Here is a 23,683-nt window from a genome sequence, read left to right as displayed (position 1 = left end):
AATTTCATTTGAATTTCTACCCTGCACATTCACCAATCACATGCACCCAGCACACTTATAGCAGGACTATTGAGGCCGCCTACCCCCTACATGCACTGTGCGTTTCTCCATAACATAACTCAGATCATTTCTTTATTCCTGCACACACAATAATGTAATTCATGTAAATTGCATCAATATCATTTATGTTTAAATCTTCCTTAGCTGTGTGTAAGATTTTGTCATTTTTTTAAATCTGTATTAGTTTGCATGCATGTCAGCTTATGAGCAAACAAAATGTTTTTTATTTATGTTTGTATATAATACACTTTATATACATTTCCTCAAATCTCTAAATCGTGCTCATAAATTCCCATTAATTAGTTAAATAAGAATATTTTACAAATTCCCTAGAAGTTCCAATTGAAAGTTCCTGGAAAGTTTCTGGAAATTTACCAGACATTTTACACTCCTTTGCAACCGTATTTGGGCCTAGTGCACTTTCTCTTATTTATATTCTGGCATGCGACAAGATCTACAAATATAAGTGAGGGTGCAATTGCACATGAAAACAGCATAATTTTTTTTGCCTTTTCTTTTCTTTTCTTTTCCTTGAACTATAAAATTAAAAGGGCATTAGCCGTTTGCCGGCAGTCACACTGAATTTAGTTTCTAACCATAATTTATTGCCTCTTTCACAGAAACTGATAAACACAGAGAAAAGTGCAGCTAAGGCTAAAACAATGTCTGAAATCCCAATCTCTCAGATATTAGCTGGCAGGAAAATAACTTGCCACCATACAAACTAGTTTCCTAAAATGCCTGTTTTTTGTTTGTTTGTTTTTTTTTATAAATAATTGTGTTTTTAAAGTTCATGAAATGACACATTTACACAGATTTTGCTTAAGTAACATTATAGTTAGTTTTCAATCTGCTTGAGTTCAACCCTATGTAAAGTAAAAAATTACACAAGCTCTGAGAGTTTTACTTTTAACCTCTAAATAAAACTTTTGAATGTATCACATGCATGCTTCTTTAGTTTATATGCTACAAACTAGGTAATATAATGGTATGAAGATTTACTTTGACCAAACAAATCTATAAATGTACTGATGGTAAACTTTATATTCATATTTTACATGAATAACAGCTTTACACACTCTTGGCATCCGGACAGTTTGTTTCTCCAAACATTCAGCTGAAATACACTCACTCACCTTGTGATCCAGTTCATTCCAGAGCAGTTCAATAGGATTTAGATGCAGTGACTGGGTAGGCCATTCCATGATAGATCACACTCCAGCTGAATGTTTGCTCTTTATATAACACTTAAAGATCTTGGACATATGCTTTGGTTCATTGTAATGGTGTATGGTGAAGTTGGCTCCAGTTGCTGTAGCTGCAGTCCAGACGGAATTGCATGGTGTCGAGGTCTGGAATGAGAGCCATGTTGATTCCGTATATTTCTTTTACCCGGACTTTCTCTGCTCCAAAACAACCCCAAACCATTAGGCTTCCACCCCCATGTTTGACTGTGGGGGTGAGGCAATCTGCTAACATCCTGTGTTCTGTCCTATGTCTTCAATAAATTCTTCTGTTAGAGCCAAAAATTTCAAATTTGGATACTTCTTTCCAGTTAATGTTTTTAGCCTTCTACCTAGGTGCACAGAAACAAAAGGAACATGCATATTTCACAAAAACCAAAAAGAGTCTAGGTGTTTCCAAACTTTTGGCGTGCACTGTATGTGTGTATATGTTTGTATGTGTGTTCTGTAGAACTTGACTTACAGAAGCTCTGATGTAACTCATGTGACGGAAAAAAAAAATTAAATAATGAAAATAATTCATTCATCCATTTTTCTCCATTTATCCGTAGTGGATCTGGAGACTGTCCAGGAACCACTGAGTGTGAAAAGAGACATTATCATATACTCTATACACATTTCTAGCCAGGTTCAGTTCAGTGTAGGTAATTCAGTGATTCAGGGGGTCCCCTGGTGGTCTAGTGGTAAGGATGCGGCACTCTCACCGCTGCAGCCCGGGTTCGATCTCCGGTCAGGGAACCAACCCCAGCCATTAGGGTTGCACAAGCCTTAGAGCCGGTCCCAAGCCTGGATAAATGGGAAGGGTTGCGTTAGGAAGGGTATCCAACGTAAAAACATGTGCCAAATCATATATATATATATATATATATATATATATATATATATATATATATATATATATATATATATATATATTAACCATAACAAAAGGTTAGGTGATTCCTAAGATATGCAAGTTTAATATTGAAACATGTCTCCTGGCTTCATCGGATGTCTCGCCGGATGTCCTGTTCTCTTTTTCGAATTACCATACACTAATTTCCTCTGCATTATTCCACTCTGTGTGATTTTTATTTCTTTTTTCACTACAAGAGGCCAGACGAGGCCAAGCCTGATCAGCTTTATGAAAAACCCAGTGTTGCTTTTCACTCTGTCTTGTGAGCAATGTGTCTCTTTCCCCATGCTGCTCAATGATTGGATTGTGCTTTGACCCGCGGAGATCGATGTCGTGTTCATGATACATGATTGTGATGAGATGTGCTCAGTGAGACGGAGGGGGAAAAGAGATTTAAAGGCTGCACACTCTTCTGCTCTCGATGGAGAAAGGTCACGGACGCGTCCTGTTTGCAGATGTGCCGCCTTTGACTGCAAAGGTCAGGAGCAGCGGTGGGTCAGAGCAGAGAGCTGTGAAAGAGGTCAATAGAGACGATTGATTGCTCATTTAGAGGCCCAATTAGCAAAAGCGATGACGCCCAGAGTTAAGATGTCAGAGAAGAGGAAAAAAGCACGCTTCCTAAATGATGATTGATAATGCCGCATGGGGATTGTTTGTTTGTGTATTTCCCAGACCTGGTTTTTCTGTCATTTCACATTTGAAGAATAATGACTTCACCTGTGTAGATCAACATGATATATATATATATATATATATATATATATATATATATATATATATATATATATATATATATATATATATATATATATATATATATATATAATGTGCAAGGCAGAACAGCCTCTGAATTAGTCTTTTATCCCAAAAAATGGTGGATCAGTCTAATATGAATGAATAATACAGTTTAATGGTGATTGGTTTCTATAGGGATGGCTTCTGGTCATGCTCACTTTTCAATAGAGCAGTTTATTTGTTATTTCTAAACAATGTGTTCTATATAAAACAAGTTCCATGACTGAATTAAGCTTGATTTGACCAAGATTTCGTGTAATTTTTATTAGACAGCGATTCAAGTGTGTACCATGGGCTGGTGTAATATGGCATCCCACAAGGCTCTGTATTAGGACTGTTGTTGTTTTATTGAAAAGTGGAGGAAGTACATCAGTCCTATACTTGAGTAAAAGTGTTAATTTTTAGTTTGTAATTGAGTTGTAGCACAAAAAAAAAAACTTATTTTATATGCAAAAAAAAAAAAAAAGATCTATAGGCTCCTGGTTACTGTTTGGAAGGTCGGGGTTCAAGTCTCAGTATCGGCAAGCTGTCACTATCGGGCCCCTGCGCAAGACCCTTAACCCTCTGTCCTCTAGGGGTGATGTATCATGTCTGACCGTGCACTCTAATCCCAGCTTCCTAACATCGCTGGGATACGCAAGGGAAGAGTTTCAAATATAAAGTATACGTTTAAACACCTTTCTTTCATTCTTTTCTTATCTATGAGAACGTCACAATTCACACAATTCAATGTGTGTAAGTTTTTTTTGTTGTTTTTTTTTTTTAGAGACAAAGGCATGAAAGGACTATAAAATGGAAGCAAGCAAGATATCTCCATAGCTGCCATCTTTAAAATGCAGAGGGTTATGGTTCTGAAGTTGCAACACAGTGCGTTCACTTTAAAGTATATAGGAATGGCATGTTTTTGTCTGAAATGTAGTGTAAATGTAAATAGTAAGATGTTGCATATTAAAATTTAGTGAAGTAAATTTTTTTCATTTATATTTCGCTTTGTTGAAATAAATACAAGTTGTTAAAAACTCATGTGAGCTGGTCAGGTATTCCCCTATCTAATACCAAATGCTGCACCTTATATAAAAAGCAATGGTGACATATATATATATATATATATATATATATATATAAGACGAGGGATAGACAATCGCCTTATTACTGAATTATTAGTGAGTGTTGTATTGCAGTAGACGAGATAATAATGCTACAGCACAACTTATAAATAGTTCTGTTTTATTTTTATCGAACGGCACACTTCTTATTGCGTATCTTTGCAGCATCATACTCGCACACTGCTGAGTTCTCACAGCATCCTTGTGTAACTGTTCAAATCTACAGCATTGTTGTTCCTACTGAATATTCAGTATATCACAAAAGTGAGAACACCACTCACATTCCAGCAACCATTTTAAAATGTCTTTTAAAGGAACAATACTATAGAAATAAAACTTGGGTTCATTTAAGAGTAGCAAATGTAAAGCTTGTATAGCAGTACAGATCCTCTTAAAATAACTCAACATACAGCCATTACTTTAAAAATAACTGCCAACAAAAGTGAGTACACCTTAAATTATAACAGCTGTTTTGTGTAATGATGCAAAGCCACATGACCTATTCATCATGTAATTTATTTTTGTCCGCTCACAGGACCATACAAATTTGTGTGTCTTGTATTAAAGCAGTTTAAATTTGAGGCTTTGAGTACAATTCTCTCATTCTGACTACTGGATGTTCAACATGGCACCTCATGATAAAGACTCTCTGAGGATTAGAGAAGTAAAATTGTTGTTCTTCACAAAGATGCAGAGGCTATTAGAAGAACGGAAACAACCTGAAACTGAGTTACAGTACAGTTGCCAAGTCGGTTTGTAGGCCATCGTCCCAGAAGGAAAGCCTCTTCTGAAGCTGGCTCACAAGAAAGCCCACAAGCAGTTTGCTGTAGAACATCCCAGATGGTGTGCATGTGTGGTAACGCCCTGTTGAGGAGAACCAAAAAAATCGTGTCTCACCTACAGTCAAGCATGGTGGTGGTAGTATCATGGTCTGGGGCTGCATGAGTGCTGCTGGAACTGGGGAGCTGTGGTTCATTGAAGGAAACATGGATTCCAACATTTACATTCTGAGGCAGAAAATGACCCTTTTAGAAACAGAGCTGAACGGTAGTTTAATAAACATTAATAACGACCACAAACACACCGCCAAGATGACAACTGCCTTGCTGAGGAAGCTGAAGGTGATTAAGTGGCCAAGAATGTCTCCAGACCTGAGCCCTATTTATCACCTGTTGGACATCCTCAAGCGGAAGGTGTGGAGATGCACCATGGGTGCTCACTTTTGTTGCCACTTTTAAGACAATAATGGCTGTATGTTGAGTTATTTTAGAGGACAGTAAATCTGTCCATATGGACTACTTTAAGATATATCCAAGTTCATTTCTGTAGTATTGTACCTTGAGAAGATCTACCAAAATGGTTGCTGAAATGTGAGGGGTAGTGATGAGTTTTGCATGTGGTTTATTAAGGCAGTGAGTGGAACTGCAGCTAACCCACATCTCCCGACTCCATCTTCAGTGTTGTCTCAGCGTGTTTTTTGAGAGTGTGTGTGTGTGTGTGTGTGTATATGTGAGGGGAGAGGATGAGCAGTTAAGCATGAAAGCCACTTATTGATTTCCAATGCCATCCTTGTTACGAGGATGTAGGTGCGATTTGTCTTGCAGTTAGTGAGGCATTAGGTGCAAAATAAAGTGCTGCCATTAATTGACAGAGATGACACTCGAAGTGAGAAAATAATTTCTTCAAAAATGGAAAAAGTATGTTTTCCGGGAAACGAGGGGTTTGCTTTAAAAGCTCCAATAATGTAATTCCGTATTTATGCCGGTTATTTCTTTATTCATTTTTATAATAACGACCTATCGAGGTTATTAACCATGTTGAATTGATAGCGTCACATAATTGTTGCTGATTTTTTAGCTGTGCGTTGATGCTTCTGGAAGCCACTGGAACCGAAGTTAGGGTTGCGTTGTGGCGTTAAAGGGATGCATGTGGTCAGCAGCAATACTCGGCACAACTGTGGGGTTCAAGCTATGCTTGAGTAGAAGCTAACTTGGACAAACCAGCCAGATCTGACGAGAGGAAAGGGACAGGAACAATGGTCGCTGGTACCGCAGGAGCATATTTAACTCGACCAAAATAGAAAGAAGAGGGGTGACCAGGAGAGGGAAATATGGATTATTAGGTATCCTTATTGTTGTATATAAGTTAGACACTGCAGTTCCTAAACTAGCTGTGGAAGCATAACTAAAGGAAGAACCAGAAGGTAGCAAAGACAAGAATTCCTGTCGAGCAAAAAAAAAAAAAAAAAAAGATCTCTCTCAACAAAGTGTGTTTTGTGTTACACTTACTAGTTGTTTTTCCCCCCCGTCCTTCTGAATTACACTCATATGGTACAATCAATTCCCAGAAATGGATATGAAGTGTAAAATGCTGTAGATTGTTATTCAGAACCAGTAGCTGAAGCACAGGACCAGAGCTGGACCCCTGAACTTAAAGGTATCAATTGAGGTGTGTGATATTGACAAAAAATATATTATAATATATATATTATACCTGATAATTAAATTATTTTATATTTTGCCAAGTGTTTAATGGTTTTGGAATCTTAAGGACTACAATGGGGATCAGTTTACAGCATTTACAGCATTTTTAATACATTTAAATTTATATTTTTACGTTTTACCTGCCTTTTTTCTTCTAAAAGTATACATAATCTTTCTGTTCAAATTCTTACATTTATTTTTACAATTCACTGATTAAGACATTTTGGCTGTTACAGTATATTGTAATATTATAATATAAATATAATTTACATTTTATAATATATTTTCTTAACTGATTTTTGGAAACCAAAAAGAACACTTTGTGTGATATTGATTAACTATATAACATTTTTGTGATCATTCTAAATGCTTTTTAATAGATTAAATCAGGCAGACTTTATCACATAAAGCAGTGGTCCCCAAAATCCGGGCCGTGGACCAGCACCAGCCCGTGGGTCAATTGGTACCAGGCCGCACAGAAAGAATACATAACTTACATTATTTCCGTTTTATTTATTATCTGATTCTGAACGATGTTTTATTTTGGATTCTCTCCGCCACATCTGTCTATGGCTCACTCTTATTGCATGTTAAGATGCCTCAGTCACATGTCTTACCAACATCCGATACCTTCTTAAAGGGGCTGCTCCGGCCGCTAACACATAATACCTTACCGCTAAATTCATAATTTTATTTTGTTGTATTTATGTATCTGCAACACCTTAAAGGCCGGACCCTGAAAATATTGTCTGACATTAAACGGGACCGCTGACATAATGAATGCGTGCACTCAGTATGTGTGTTTTTGGGTTTTGCGATAAGCTCGATGACGTCAACTGGCACAACAATTGCAATATTATTGTGAATGATATACACCCCTAGGCATCAATACCACCTGTTGCTCCACAGCACTGTCTTCTTGTTGTCGTCTAAAACTAGATGAGATGTCTAACTTGATAGTAGCCACCCTGGTTGGTAAGCAGAAGTGTGGCCTTAAGAGGAGTGTCTTTTTCACCCAAGTACCCTACTGGCACCTGAACAGTCCACAAAGTTTTTAGACAGATTTTCTGTCCTTCAATGAGTTCTGCTTCGTCAGTCATGGACACCTTTGTAATTCTGCCACTTGAAATTTTCACACAGAGGCACATTTCCCATGTCTTCCTACATCATCTTGTCCCCTGTGAGAGGTGAATTACTGGTCATTCTGCTGACTGTAGCATGGATAAATCATTGTTCTGTCTTCCATCGCAGAAGGCTGGAAGGATTCGGGTCAGGTACAGACAGTCATACACACCCGCAGCGCAAATTCATCTTTCGCTTCCTCACTACGAGACGAGGTTTCTTCTAGAGGACAAGGGACTCTCGGTCCGTTCAACACCAGGGTCATAATTTCTTTTGTTGAACAGTGTATTGATTTTGTTTCATTTCTCTATGCTACTAATATTGTTCTTGATGCACTCAGAGGAAAAGCTAGTGTTTAAGGTAGAAGTGGCTAAAAATTGCCACATGATGATCCCAGGCCTCTCTGTGAATGCACTCGAGGGAAATAAGGAAGGACTGGTAGATTGGTGAGACGTGTCAATCTCTCAGCCATTAGTGTCAGCTTCTCGCACAGCTGTGCGGCCTATTTGTGCCTTGACAAGCCCAGATTTCTTTTTTTTTTTTTTTTTTTTTTGCACATTGGAGTCAGCAGGAGCAGAAGCACTCCCCATGAGGCACTGGTAAAGTGCAGTGGTGTTATTAGAGCAAACCTGGGTTTCTTAGCTCAAATTAAACCACTATATCTTCACACACTGCCCCGTGGCGGCGTATCAGTTCGGCGGAAAGCCCTGTGTCCTTTAAGTCATCAGTAAATGCAGTACAGTCATCTAGGATAAAGAGATAGTGGCTGTCTTTTTTTTTGTTTGGGTGCTTTTTTTAGCTTTACTCAGAGACCACTGAAAGAGAATATCTTTATGCTATGCTCTTCTAATGACCAGGAAACAGAACTCACTGATTCAGCAAACAAAGGAACAAGTGAGAAAAGTTATTAAGAAGCGTTAATAAGAATAGCTGACTGATCCATGTGCGACGTGGCCAATTAAGGCCGGCGGCTATAGCCTGATCTCGAACTAAGACCAGGTCCCTTAGATGAAGCAATAATGAACAGAAAATACTAATGAAGAGAAGATAAAGCTTTCCATTTCGGCAAATAAACCGGTAAATCACAAAGCAGAAAACCACCTCAGGCTGAGCGTATTTTAGGCCTGTCATTTAACTGAACTACAAAAGTACTGATGGAAGACACCATTCGTGCAGCCAGTGGTTTCTAAAGATTATAAGCTTATCACTTACCACAGCTTTTCTTTCTATTGAGGGATTCTGATACTTGGACAGTAACATTAACACATTATTTGCTTTGTTACCCTCTACACTGGGAATGTAGCCTCATTCCCAAGTGGCTAATTGTGTAAAGCCTTGATAACCATGTTTTTTTTTTTTTCTTTCTACTTCTTCTTCTTGTAGTGTTACACAGTAGGTGTAAACACATTAGCCAGCATTTTCTTGGTAATGACATCGTACTGTAGTTGCACCATTTGTTTGGCTGTCTCAAAGACAAATTGGCCAGCGCACTAATTGTTAGAAATTGCCGAAGGTGTCCTGCGGTTGGAACGGATCAAATTGCTCAGTGATTCACAGTTGGAACTTAACCTGGACCTTTCTCAGCCTAGAATAATCAGGTTTGTAATGATTAGTTTAATGCAATTTATCCACATCATTTGATGACCTAACTTTATTTAATATCTGTTTCTTTAATATTTGACTTTGGCCGTGTACTCTTAATAGATAAAAGTTTGTTGAAGTTTTTTTAAAGCATCCAATTCCAGATTTAGTCACCTCCATGCTGTTATCACCTTCATTTTTTTAGAAAAGTTTTCCACTATAAACCGACCAGGCATAACTTTTATGAAAATCTGTCTAATATAGTGTTGGTCCCCCTTTTGCTGCCAAAACAGTCTTGACCCGTCGAGCATTAACAGCATTAACTTCAGCAATTTAAGCTACAGGAGCTGGTGTGTTGGATCAGACCACATGGGCCAGCCTTCGCTCCCGATGTGGATCAGTGATCCTTGGCTGCCCATGACCCTGTCACTGGTTCACCACTGTTCTTTGCTTGAATCACTTTTGATGGATACTGACCACTGCAGGCCAGAGATACTCTGACCCAGTCGTCTAGGAAGAGAAGCAACCGATGAGGGTTGTTGTAGTGATGCTTGGTGTGTTGTTGGCAGAGTTTGTGCTTGGCTTCGTTTGTTCTGGTTTCGACTTTTGCCTGTATTTCGACCCTGAGTTTGTTTTTCCCTTTCGGACTTGTTCACCTTTTCTGTATACAGATATGACTGTACATATTCACTGGCAGTAGGAATCTGGCTGCCATTTCCTTTAATTATGTTATAATTTCACAATGTTATGCCTGATCTGTGTATTTTGGGGCACATTAGTAAGATGTGGATGAGGTCTGGGGTTTCGATCCAAAGGTGTTCAGTGGGGTTGAGGTCAAGGCTCTGTGTAGGACACTCAAGTTATTTTATTTCCACATTCACACACCATATCTTCATGTAGCTCACAATGTGGAATAGAAATATGTCATGCTGGAACAGTTTGAGTCTCTTAGTTTCATTGAAGCCAAATTGCACTACATACATTTGGCATTCTAAAAATGTGTGGACTTCAAACTTTGTTAGAACAATTTGAAAAAGAACCATATATGGGTGTGATGGTATGGGGTCCACCTACTTATGCCCCTGTGGTGTCATTTCTGTACTGGAACAAATTGTTTATTGTTCTTTTAGTTTTGCTTTCCATTCAGCCATGTAGAAATGCAGAAATATTCCAAAGTTTTAGTGATGCAAATATGTTTTTGAAATGCTCGAAATTTGATGAAATAAACTGTATTAATTGCAATCAGCAAAGGTGGACATATTTATTCCATTCATATCTTCCTATTTGCATTCAGTTTTGTAATAGTGTGATGTTTACATTGAATATTTGCATCCCATGTACCCGGCTATATCCATCAACCCTTCTTTCTTTTTCTTTTCCGAACCATCCAAATGCAGTTTTATGCATAATATTACACACTGTGATGCCATTTGCCCAGGGCTCTTTGCCAATATATTACTAGCAATAAAGACCACTTGAGGCCCAAAACACCACAGGACTCTTCCACCTGCTCACTTAAACCTCTTCCTGGCCCTGCTGGTCTTCTGTATGAGGCAGTACCTGCCAATATAGACCAACACAGCCGATATGCAGCCTCCTTACTCGTGGAACGTGGGAAAGTCCACTGCGCCAAGTCTCCCTGCACTTCCTGTAACGGAGGAGTATGAGTGGAAGACTGATACAGATTGGGTGTGGATTTCTGTACTGGTGTTCAGCAAAAATAGACAAATTTTCCTCCTTTGTAAAAAATATACTAATGCAAATTCCAGAATTAATTAGTTGAATTCAATTCAATGCGTTTTATCCATTTAAAGAAAGAAAAGAGAAAAGAAGGAAGAACAATGCTTTAAATTTGTCACATGTAAATCACAAATCTTTCTTCACATATCCCAGTGATGTTAGGAAGCTTGGGTCAGAGCACAGGGTCAGCCATGATACAGCGCCCCTTGAGCACAGAGGGTTAAGGGCCTTACTCAGGGCCCAAGAGTGGCAGATTGGCGATATCAGGGCTTAAACCCCCTGACCTTCTGATCAATAACCCAAAGCCTTAACCACTGAGTGTCCATGTCGTACTATTTTTTTTTATAAAATGAAATATATTATGTTAACGTGTTAAATAAAAAATTAAGTTCTGTGTCGATAGCATTTTGTTTTCCTTTTTTCCACTTCTTTTATATGGCAGGCTAAATAAAATGTTACCACGGGATAACTTTGGCCCCAGGCGAGGTTTGTTACTGTTGATATAAATGTGAAATAGATTTCATCCACTAATTAGGAACTGTATTATACCTATATACCAAAGCTTAACCTTAAAGCATGGCAGCGTGTGATTTGTTTAAGATAAAGCACAGTGGCACTTGTGTGTTGTTTTACAGCGAGACAGATGAGACTTCTGTGTATCAGCCTTCCTTCCCATTCTCCTAATTGCCTTTTCGTTTGGACTAATTAACAGGACTGGAGTGTTAATCTGGTTTGTCAGTTGTCATCAGTGTTTCGGTCTGATTGTCGTATTGAGCAACGCTTCATTAGGACCAGTCATAGACAATCCTTCATTTCAAGGTTGTATTACATTGTATAGATGGATTGTTATTAAACTGTGCCAGGCTTTTTAGGTAATTGGACACTGAAAACATTTTTGTTACTTGTTCTCCAGCACATTAGAAACGAACTAACGATTTGTACGTTTGTATCTATATCGGCTCGACAGTTTGAACTGCATTGTAAGGTGATCCGTGCAAACAGGGCTACTAATTAGCGGGAATATGTGTTAATGAGCAGGGTTTGGTACATAAAAAAACATTATTAGATGCAAATATGAAGAAGTTCACTGAGAAAACGAACTGAAGAAAATATATAACATAACGAAGCATTTCAGAATCCTCCATCCTCCTACCCCCTCCACCCCCCACCACTCCTGAGTGTTTTATTAAAAGTGTAAGTTCTTGGGCACTTTACTGAGGGGGGAAAAAAGTTTCTTTTTCAGATCCACATGGAGGCTTGAGCACGGCCTGTAAGCGAAAATCTGTTGACAGATACTTTCGCTTTTATTACAGCTCTGAGTTATGGTGTGTGGCGAATCCCCCAACAAAGCAATATTCTTTGTGAAGATCTCAGCTTAGCGAGGAAGGATAATGGTTTAGTAGAAACGTTTTAAACTATGACTATGAACACTAGATGTCAAGAAGGGCTTTGTGTCTTGTCTGCTATTTAAAAAAAAAATAAAAAAAAAGGAGAGGATATTCTTTTTTGGGTGAAACAGAATGGCCAGTTTGGCTGAATCATTATAATTATGATAAAGGAACAGGCTTGGCACAGGTGCGATACATCGTAACAAATAGCTTGTGCGGATGAGTGTGTGAGAGAACCTGATTTGGATAGTGTATGGTGAAAATTCTATGTTAAGGCAATAAGTTGCCTTACACATAATCATTATGGTGCCAGATTTTGATTGGACACATTTAAGTCATCAGGTTTTTAGGTCCCCTGGTGGTCTAGTGGTTAAGATGCAGCGCTCCCACCGCTGCGACCCGGGTTCGATTCCCGGTCAGGGAACCATCCCCAGCCACTCTTAGTGCCGGTCCCAAGCCCGGATAAATTGGGGAGGGTTGCGTTAGGAAGGGCATCCAGCGTAAAACATGTGCCAAATCAAACGTGCGGAGGATCCGCTGTGGCGACCCCTAACGGGAGAAGCCGAAAAGAAATCCTAAGTCATCAGGTTTTTGTAAATTTCTAATTGACATTTGATATGACTCACAAAGCCAGCACTTCTTCCTTGCGTAATTACTTTCTTTATTATTACTACACGCTGAAGTTACAAATAACTTATTAGCATCTTCCAGTATGTGTGTGAGTGCGTGTGTGTGATTCGCATCTCGAAGCAGAGCCAACAATACGATACGTTAAAGATACATAGGAAGCAGCTAGCGATGTGATGTGATTCAATTCTATTACGGTGCAGTGCGATCCGATTTTGATTTAATTCAACACAATGCTATTCAATGCAATGGAAAAAATTGGATTCTATGCAATTCAGTATGTTACTGATGGTTCGCTTTTATTTCTTTGGTTCATCAATTTACTTAAGTGTTTCCTGACTTTTAATGAATGGCTTATTTTCCTGTTCTGTCTTCAGGAAGGTGCAGCTCTACCTCTGTCATGTTAATCTGTATTCTATGTGACTCTCAGGGCATGCCTCGCTCTCTGAAGTGTTGTGATACGTCATATTCGCGTAGCAGCGGTGGTATTGAGCGAACGCCCTCGAGAAACAGTTCAGCGAGGAGAAATCGATCTATATATAAAATATTGGTCACAAATTATTAGTCACTTTCTAAATAATAAACGTATAGCACATCCACAGTTTTTTTGCTGTAACACGACACATGATATGGTTTTAGCCACACCCCCTTCTGCATGGTTAATGACTGTTCTTAGGCATATTTCACTGCTATCCTGCAGCGGCTTTTTGATTTTGATATGAATTCTTTTCACGTGTAAGACAACTGAGGGATTCCGAAACAAACAATTCTGCACAGAATGATCATTGCGAATTGTTTTGTTTTTTTGTCTTTAAAAAATTGTGAATATCTTCTGTGGTTCTCGATCAAGGTTGTTTATTTTCTCACATACATATTACATTCATGTGTTTTAATATAGTAAAATATTTTTCTTTAGTTCTCTGTCCCACAGTACAACAGTGAACAGAGAACATACATACATTAAAAGAGTTGAATATATTAAAAATGTAACACCTGGCACCTGATTTTTATTTCTTTTTACACAGAATATCAACAAAAATATGGGGACATTTCTAGGTAGCATTTCTTTTCATTAAAGCGAGGAGATCCAAACCAGCATGACAATGCCCCTGTGCACGAAGCAATCTCAATGAAGATATATGGTTTAGGTTGGTTGAAGTTGAAGATCTCGAGTAGCCTTCAATAGAGCTCTGACCTCGACCCTACTTAACACGTTTAGGGTGAAAAAGAATACTGACTGCACCCCAGGCCTCCTCACATCACCTACTGTACATCAGTACTTGACTTTACTAACACCCTTGTGTCTGAATGATGATAACTCTCCACAGTGGCGGGCCGTGCATTTTGTGCCTGGGCCTTCAGTGAGGACTTACCCGACTTAATCCACCTCTTAATACCTCCACTATAAAGTCACAGTTATAGAAACCATCAATACTATACAAAAACGCAATATAACGTGTGCCATTACAGAGAGAGAGGCTTTTTTCATATAGAGGGTAAATTCCATTTTACTAAAACAAGAAACCCAGTTAAGACTCCAAACCTCTACACTACAACCGCAACATTATCTATAGCAATTCAGAATCAATATTTGTCTAATAACATGACAAAAACATAAAGATTTCAATAAAATACAACCTATTTACCAGAGATGCATACTCATAATTTGAACCGCTCCTCAGAGGCTGTAATCCAGTGGTACTGCTCGTATTCACTGGTCTGGAAGTGACAAGCTAGCTAGCTTTGGGGTTGGCCGAACTCTTTTCATGATGTCTAGCTTTTCTTGAAAATGGATTTTTTAAGTATGTTTGAGACCAAATCAATTTCTCTTCCTCCGTAGGCATAAAAAAGTCTAACTCCGATGTATTAATGTGTTGTTATAACAGCAAATGAGGACTAAGTGTGGAATGGTATGTTCAAAAAGCACATATGAATCCAATCTTTGCATGTCCACAAACTTTTGTTCAATAGTGTATTCTGATGTATAGTTAAGCAAAAACATTAAAGGGCAAAACTAAATAAAAAATAAAGCAAAATCTAAATATAATAATGGAAGAACGTAAACGATGCTTTGCTGGTGTGCACGGCAAATTCGCAAACATTTCTATAAACCAAAACCTGTAGACGCCATCTCCTCCAATCACACGCTTTCATGAGCACAGGCCCGGGATCTTTGCCAGTGTGATCCTGCCCACCTATTTCTTCAAACACACACACACACACACACACACACACACACACACACACAAAGAGCTCTCCAAGACTCACAGGTATTTCTGTCCGGCTTCACCTCTCCTTTTCCAAAAAGTCTTGAATGGGAGGAGAAAATCTTGAATGGGTGACAGGTGAATGAATTAACCAAACAGGACAAGATCAATGTACAGAAAGAAGCAAAGGGGTAAAAAGTGATATCAATAAGAACAGGAAAAAATGATCTAAAGTATAAATATTTTAAGTTAGAGAATAGAGAATTTTTCATGTTATATTGAGGAAGCGAAATGAAAACTGTTTAATTATTTAGATACATTTTGTTGTTTATGATAAAAAATAATAAAAAAAGAGAAAAACAACAACTAAGGGTATGCAAACGTTTACACTTCATTAGTATTTCCCCTTACTGGCATTATTAGGAATCAGGAAGTGTGTGTAGGAAGTATACTTTTTCCTGAGGTAGGACTCTCTAATAAGCTAAATTAGCCTTGACCCTTAGAACCTGTCAGTGTTCCCTGCTGTTTAGCTTTGAATCCTCACATGAACAGAAGAGAAGCTTTTTGCAGACCTGCTGACACTCCACAGCACTGATACTTTCATCTCCAATTCAAATGATCATCGCTGAATCATCGATGACATCATCTCGGGACCCGAAATTCTGAGGAGTCCGTTTGTACACTCGGAAGGATTGTGGACTAAACAAATCTGCTTTCTCTCAAGCTTCCTGCCTCAATACGGTGTTAAATTTTGTGTTTAGCACTCTGCGAGTCTCCACGTAGACCTGTGCAGCTGCCCTCCGTGACATTTGAGAAATGGCCATACTTATTCCTAAGCCTCATGGCTGTCATGCTACTTTTGTTGCATCAGCAAGGCTGTTTGTGTTGCCCAGATGGAGCCAGCTAAACAAATAGATTGTGTTTGGCCCCTGGGAGCTGCAGGAAGTGACTGGCACTGATGCTACCAGATAGAAAAGGATTGTACAAGCACATCTAGGTGAGGGAAATTGAATATGTGAGTCCATACGGCGTCCTGCTCATTTTCCGGGAAACTCGTAAACGTTTGCCATGCTTAAATTGCCACGTGCGACTCTTACTCAGTACTCTGACAGCCGCTCTGGGCCTATGCTCCGAAAAAGCATGTGTTTTATCCCTAGTAAAGCAGCTTTAGGACAATACTGTAGATGAAACATGCCTGTTTTAGTTGAAACCACAATTAAAGTGGGATCTCACTAAAACCCCCCAGGTCTTGATTATATTGGTGTTTAGTCCTTTAGCATTTAGTTCACTATGGTAGTATTATTATGTTTGGAATTCCAAAAAAAACATTTTGTGCTCTTCAAAAAAGAAAAGCGAGCCAAATAAGGATACAGGGGTAGTTACAGAGCAAGCCACAGGAATATTCTTTTGCACGTAGGAGGAGCGAGCAACTTTTTGGCAGAAGCGACTGAGATACCATGGCGTGTGTGGGCGCTGGTGACACTCCCCTGTGTTGCCGTAGAAACAGGGTGTCAGCCGTAAGGAATGCTACCTTTCGAACTGGCCAAAATCCCAGCAAGGCTTCATGGGCCAGGCTTCCTTTAGGCTTGCTGGCTCTCCATTTCCTGTGTTTAGCTCATGGGTGATGAGGCGTGGGCTGAAACGGACGGTATGTTCCCATCTCCCTTGGCTGCTCCAACCTTCCACTTCAATCACTTCGTGATGAGGGTCCTGCCACACTGCTTTGCCAGCCTTATGGTTGGGAAACACCGCTCTCATACCCTCTCTCTCTGTGGAAGCAGCAAAGCTGAAGAATAGCCTACGGCTGCTGCTTTATGTCTGTTTCAGCAGATGTGTCTTCTATTATTGGCAGATTAATCCAAGATGCAAGTAATTAATCCAGATTGTAGCAGCTCAGGAATCTTAAATAAAAAAAAACAACACCACCTGAATTGTGTATATCAGGAAAAAGACATCTGGCAGTACTAAATTCTGTCCCATCACACCTGAATTTATTTGTTGAGCTAAAAAAAAAAATTGACAAAATGTTCTGCCTTCCCTTCCTAAAATCGATTGCCCAAGTTGAATCATTTCCAGACATTTTTCACTTCCAAGGTTGTTAGTTCTTGCAACAGTGTCGTCTTCTACTTCAGGAAACACATTTCCAAAGATTTAAGTCTGTTTTTTGCTTCATTAGAAGCGCTTCTGAGAAATACCGACTGTCCATCTAACAATGATGGCGGGGTAGTAAACAACAAGAAATAATAAATGGGATGACGTTTTGAGTGTCTCCTCATCTGAGGGAGATGATTGGAGACAGTCTTATGTCAGATATTTTTACTCAAAAAGTTTAGGCCATTACTTGAATAAGGGGTTTTTAAATTTTACTCAGACTTTCTTTTAAAGTGGAATGCCTGTATGACTGACTCATCTCCAACATCCAGACTTAAATGCATGAGCTACTTTATAATTGTGTTCTCCTATGCTGGGAGTTTCTTCACAAAAAAACACTCCTACGCGACTCTATTAGCTATTTGTGAAAAATCATATCAGGGAGTGCTGTTATTGGAAAAATAATAAGTGTCAGGGTGGTGTGATATAGATAGTCTCATAGACTCAAAATGCAGTTGCTGCTTCCAGTCTAAACTTCAGGTTCTTAAGAATTTTACTATATGGACTTTTTTTTTAATTGCACATACTGTTATGGAACATTAACAAAACATGTTTCTTTTATAATAGCTGTAAACAGTCGGTCCCTCACTTTATCTTGATTTTCATTAGATTTTAGTTAGACAATACAAATTATGTGATTATTACAGTAGTAGTGGTAAAAGTTATTTTTATCATTAGAAGTAGTAGTAAAAATTTTTTTGTAGTAAGCTATTATTAATATTATTATTTTTATAAGTAGTAGTAGTAGTAGTAGTAGTTCTAGTAGTAGTAGTAAAAGTTATTATTATATTAGTACAAACCCGATTCCAAAAAGGTTGGGACACTACAAATTGTGAATAAAAAAGGAATGCAATGATGTGGAAGTTTCAAATTTCAATATTTTATTCAGAATACAACATAGATGACATATCAAATGTTTAAACTGAGAAAATTTATCATTTCAAGGGAAAAATAAGTTGATTTTAAAATTTCATGGGATCAACACATCTCAAAAAAGTTGGGACAAGGCCATGTTTACCCCTTTGTGTCATCCCCTCTTCTTTTTATAACAGGCTACAAATGTCTGGGGACGAGGAGACAAGTTGTTCAAGTTTAGGAATAGGAATGTTGTCCCATTCTTGTCTAATACAGGCTTCTAGTTGCTCAACTGTCTTAGGTCTTCTTTGTCGCATCTTCCTCTTTATGATGCGCTAAATGTTTTCTATGGGTGAAAGAACTGGACTGCAGGCTGGCCATTTCAGTACCCGGATCCTTCTTCTACACAGCCATAATGTTGTAATTGATGCAGTATGTGGTCTGGCATTGTCATGTTGGAAAATGCAAGGTCTTCCCTGAAAGAGATGATGTCTGGATGGGAGCATATGTTGTTCTAGAACTTGGATATACCTTTCAGCATTGATGGTGCCTTTCCAAATGTGTAAGCTGCCCATGGCACACACACTCATGCAACCCCATACCATCAGAGATGCAGGCTTCTGAACTTAGCGCTGATAACATCTTGGGTTGTCCTTATCCTCTTTAGGATAAGGCATCCCAGTTTTTCAAAAAGAACTTCAAATTTTTATTCGTCTAACCACAGATCAGTTTTCCACTTTGCCGCAGTCCATTTTAAATGAGCCTTGGCCCAGAGAAAACGCCTGCGCTTCTGGATCTTGTTTAGATATGGCTTCTTTTTGACCTATAGAGTTTAAGCTGGCAATGGTGAATGGCACGGTGGATTGTGTTCACCGACAATGTTTTCTGGAAGTATTCCTGAGCCCATGTTGTAATTTCCATTACAGTAGCATTCCTATATGTGATGCAGTGCCGTCTAAGGGCCCGAAGATCACGAGCATCCAGTATGGTTTTCCGGCCTTGACCCTTACGCACAGAGATTGTTTCGGATTGAATCTTTGGATGATATTATGCACTGTAGATGATTATAACTTCAAACTCTATCTATCTAAAACGTGAAGTAATAGTAGTAAAAGTTATTATTATTAGTACTAGTTGTAGTAAGCTATTATTATTATTATTAGTAGTAGTAGAAGTAGTAGTAGTAGTAGTAGTAGTAGTAAAAATTATTATTATTATTATTATCATCATTATTATTGTTGTTGTTGTTAGTAGTAATAGTAGTAAAAGCTTCTGTTATAGAAAATTAATCTGCCGCTTTAGACAAAGCAGATTTGAGAATCCAATAGTTCTGTGAAACAATATACATAATGTGGCTTATGTTGTAATAAATATCATGTTTATCAATGCTGCTTTGCTATTAAAAACAATCCGCTGAACTCTACAAGCTCTGCTGTTGAAAATAGACTGATTTGATTTTGTTGGTGTACATGGCTTAAATTTCAGCATCACTTTAACCAAACGCTGGCACAGTTTTAAATTAAACACATTTAAAGAGATGAATTGATGCTCTTGGTCGTTTCTGCTCATATGTCAGGGTGGCATGTTTTGACATTGGTTTTAATCCTTTACCATCCTTCTTGCAAATCAGACTTTGACAAACTTGGTCTGTCTGTTTGAGGTTAGTTTTTTTAATAGAGGTCTTTGTTCTTTGGAGAACTAACTTTACTCAACAAAATACTATAAACAAAAGATGCAAGGCAATTAGGCGCTGCGGTTTTCCAGCGAGAACTTCAGACCCTGTGTCGTGTTGGTCATGTTTTTGTATTATCGCCTCCTTGACCCTGAGCTGTCTTTTAGTCTGCTAATAATCTGTGTCCTCCTTTAGGAACGCCACTCCTCCACAAACCACTGCTGTGCTTGATTTATTGATGAAATCCCGCACACAGCATGATCTCCGTAGTGCTGCGGGACTGAATGAAGTGCTGTTGCATGCTTCAGCTCACACGAGTCACTTTGCTGCTTTTGCTTTGCTTGTACTTCAGCTTTGAGATGCCCTTTTCCTCCCAAGTCAATACTTGGCAAAAATGACATTGTGGTGATTTAACATTGGAAAAAAAATCTCTGCATCATTTAGAATAATTACAGAGCTCATACTGTGTTCTTTATAAAAAAATTCAAAACATCTCGCTTTTTTTTTCTAATGAATAAATAAATTAAAAGGCAGCATTTACATTAATTATAGAAGAAGATGAATGGAAAGAAGCTTCTTTTAATATTAAGACGCACCGTCAGGTGACACACTACCACAGTGGATTTGAAATTAAGCAATCAATATGTGACTGGAGTGTTGCATTACAGCTTTAATTGGAGGTGTTTAACAAGACATTTAGTTATATATTCGTTATTCTCCTTAAATTTCAAATATGTATTCTTCATTTAAAATCCATTGTGGTGGTGTACAGAGGCAACACTTTAAAAATTCTCCCTGTCCAAATACTTATGGAACGGGCTGTATAATATACAAACTATGTGGCTTATCTGCCTCATTTATACACAATCATGTATATGCATGCATATATTTAGCCCATGATAGAATAATGATGTAGTCACAACTTATTAAAATAGGTATGTGGGCCTGTAGTGTCCTTAACCTGTCTTCCATGCCATTTGACCTCCTTACAGTGCAGAGAACAGCTAGAGCTTGCCCAAGTCCCTTAGCTAAGGATGAGGAGCAGCATGTGGGCTTTAGCTTGGGAGGTTAATGATTAGTATGGACCCCCCCCCCCCCCTCCCGCTCCCCCTTTCCTCGAGGACATCTTCAGAAGTTCCTAATGGACTGTGTGGAGATTTCACTGCACCTAGACATGACTCTGAATATGTTTCTGAATATTACACAGTTCAGCCTCTTGTCTTCTGAGAGATAAAGGTTGGGTCATGTGTGGTGCATTACTGAACTGGGGTTGATCCACAGGCGGAAAGCTGGGCCGCTGTAGTGGTCTGTGTCGAGAGGAGGTCAGGAGCAGCTATGATATTCATGAGCATTCAGAGCCAAGGGAGGTGATTTAGAGGTTTTTCTTTTTTTAATATGGCATGACTATATCTGCCCGTGAGACTGAGAAGTGTGATGATGTAGGGCACGCTTTCCACGGGTTCACTATGGGGGCATTGCTACATAGGCCAATAAATTGTATGCAGTCATGAATATATTGTGGCAAAGCGAATCTGACAGTGATATTTGGAAATAAAATATTGCCATAAGGTGCATGTGAGTAGCTCAGACCTTACAGAGACTGAAATTGATGCCTGTTATTCAAGCAACAATGCCTAGAATGATTCATTATGGGTATGCATGCTGTATTGCAAATCATAGTCTTCTTTTTCTAGCTTTGTGTTGTGTTGGTTACTTCACTTGGTTAATATTATTAAGGACTTTGTTTTTTAATATCTAACTAAACCTTTTTACTTGCTAATCTATTTGTCATTCTCACACACAACATTAGATAATTAGCTACCAGTCTAACTAGCTGTGTCTTAAATTAGCTAGCAACCTAGCTAATTAGCTGTTTATCTGTCTATCCTGGAGCGATTTATGTGAGTACCTGCTCTATTGTAAATCACAAGTGTTACAATAAACTTGCTATCAACCTAGCTATCTCTAACAAACTTTATCTATCTATCTATCTATCTATCTATCTATCTATCTATCTATCTATCTATCTATCTATCTATCTATCTATCTATCTATCTATCTATCTATCTATCTATCTATCTATCTATCTATCTATCTATCTATCTATCTATCTATCTATCTATCTAGTGGCCTAGCTAGTGAATTTATAGCTAGCTAGAGCTCCATCACACTAGCTAAGTAACTATCCAACTAGTTAGCAATTAGGGCTATTCAGCCTTAATTAAAATATTTTATAATACTTTAATACTTGATATTAGTATTTTAAATAATAAATAGCATGAGTATAGAATCATCATAGGCTTGTGCATGTGGCTATACAGTCTTTTTAGCCCCTTTTTTTTAGCAAATCTAAATGATGTGATACACAATGTGTAGCATGAAACTGTCATGAGGTATCACTATTTATAGTTTAAATCTAAATCTTACCGTTACCTGTTTTTAAGTTCTTAGATTTAATTGTATGATTATATTGCAGGCTATGCTACACATTTGGCTGTGTATGCGCTAGAAATTTGCATGTGAGATGCGATTATAGCGCTCGTTAGCAATACAACAGCAGCCTGCTCTCATTTGCATATGCATTTGTGTATAAATAATGCGACTATCCGCATTTACGGTATGGCTTTGAGTGCTGTCATAAAGAGATGGTGGATTTAATGGCGTACTGATGGACTCCATTGTGTTGTTCCTGCCATTAGTGGTGCTACTAGATCCACTGCACTGTAGATGCACATTTATTGGTGATAGTTCATAGTGTATAAGTGATTAAATATTCATTAGTTTGTCACGCACTCATGCAAACGGCTAATTTATGGTCACTGACCCCCTCTAACCACCCTCATAAAGCCATTCTTAACATTTTGACTTGCTCATAACTCGAATCTGGTATGTTTGTAAGGTATGCAGGTTTATCGACACAGTCTGCACTAGTATAGTTTAAATGCCTGGCACCTCTTTGCTCCATGCTCACTGGAGCTCGGGGTCTTGGCAAAGCATCGGGTCACAAACACACACATTGTCCAACCATCCCTAAGCACAAGCTTCGTATGCCAAACCAGCTCTCTGAAAATAGCGGTGAGAGATCGGTCCGTGGGAGAGAAACGCTGAGAGCGAATCAGTGGAAGAGTGTTTTTCATGCTCCAGCATGTTCCTGCACACTACTCTGCTTTGATGGTGTGAACGGTTGTTTAAAGGCAAACTCACAGCTCCTGCCTTGAACTCACTGCGTATCAGTGCACACTGTCTCTGTTCATGCTGTCACTCGTTTTTAATCGTGCTTGGATCCCAAGCTGGTTTTAGCTCTAGCTTTTCCTTCATGGATGCATGTTGTGTTAAATTAAAGTTTAGTTACAATTGAAGAAAAAAAAGCCTCATTGTCGATGTTATGGCAGTCTTTGTGATCACTATTGTGTTCTATTTTCTTTCTTTAGTCATGTACTAGTCCTTTTGACCTTCTTCTAGCCACTCTTGTAGGCATGGCTGTATATTTTTATCTTTAAATTAGACATTTTATTTTCTTGCACTGCATTCTTAGCCTTTTGTTTCTTTGTTTGTGTTTTTTACATTGCAATATTATTTATTCGACCCAGCCTACACATTAGCCTTTGGGACTTACCAGTGGATGAACGAAAAAAAAAAATCACAATAATCTTTAGCTCAATGCTTTACTGCAGAAATGCTATTCTAGTGAAAATTGAAAATCCTAAACATTATAGATTTGTCTAATATTATTCATTGTGGGATTCTAATACAACAG

At 38.4% G+C, this 23,683-nt stretch overlaps 1 protein-coding gene across 2 annotated transcripts in view; it reads left to right on the top strand.

The window, feature by feature from the left end:
- fars2 (phenylalanyl-tRNA synthetase 2, mitochondrial) overlaps nt 1–23,683 on the top strand; it is a 172,773-nt gene that overhangs the window by 724 nt on the left and 148,366 nt on the right. The window contains exon 1 of one of the 2 annotated variants that reach the window (XM_083547162.1): nt 5,767–5,797. The exons of the other annotated variant lie outside the window; for it this stretch is intronic. Coding sequence (XP_083403288.1) covers nt 5,789–5,797 — 9 coding nt within the window. The 5' untranslated portion in view covers nt 5,767–5,788. Of the gene's footprint in view, nt 1–5,766; nt 5,798–23,683 lie in introns of those variants that run through there. 2 annotated transcript variants of the gene reach the window in all.

Source organism: Silurus aristotelis (assembly GCF_946808225.1).
Source record: "Silurus aristotelis genome assembly, chromosome: 1".
Taxonomy (NCBI): domain Eukaryota; kingdom Metazoa; phylum Chordata; class Actinopteri; order Siluriformes; family Siluridae; genus Silurus; species Silurus aristotelis.
This window is presented reverse-complemented; position numbering and strand designations above follow the sequence as displayed.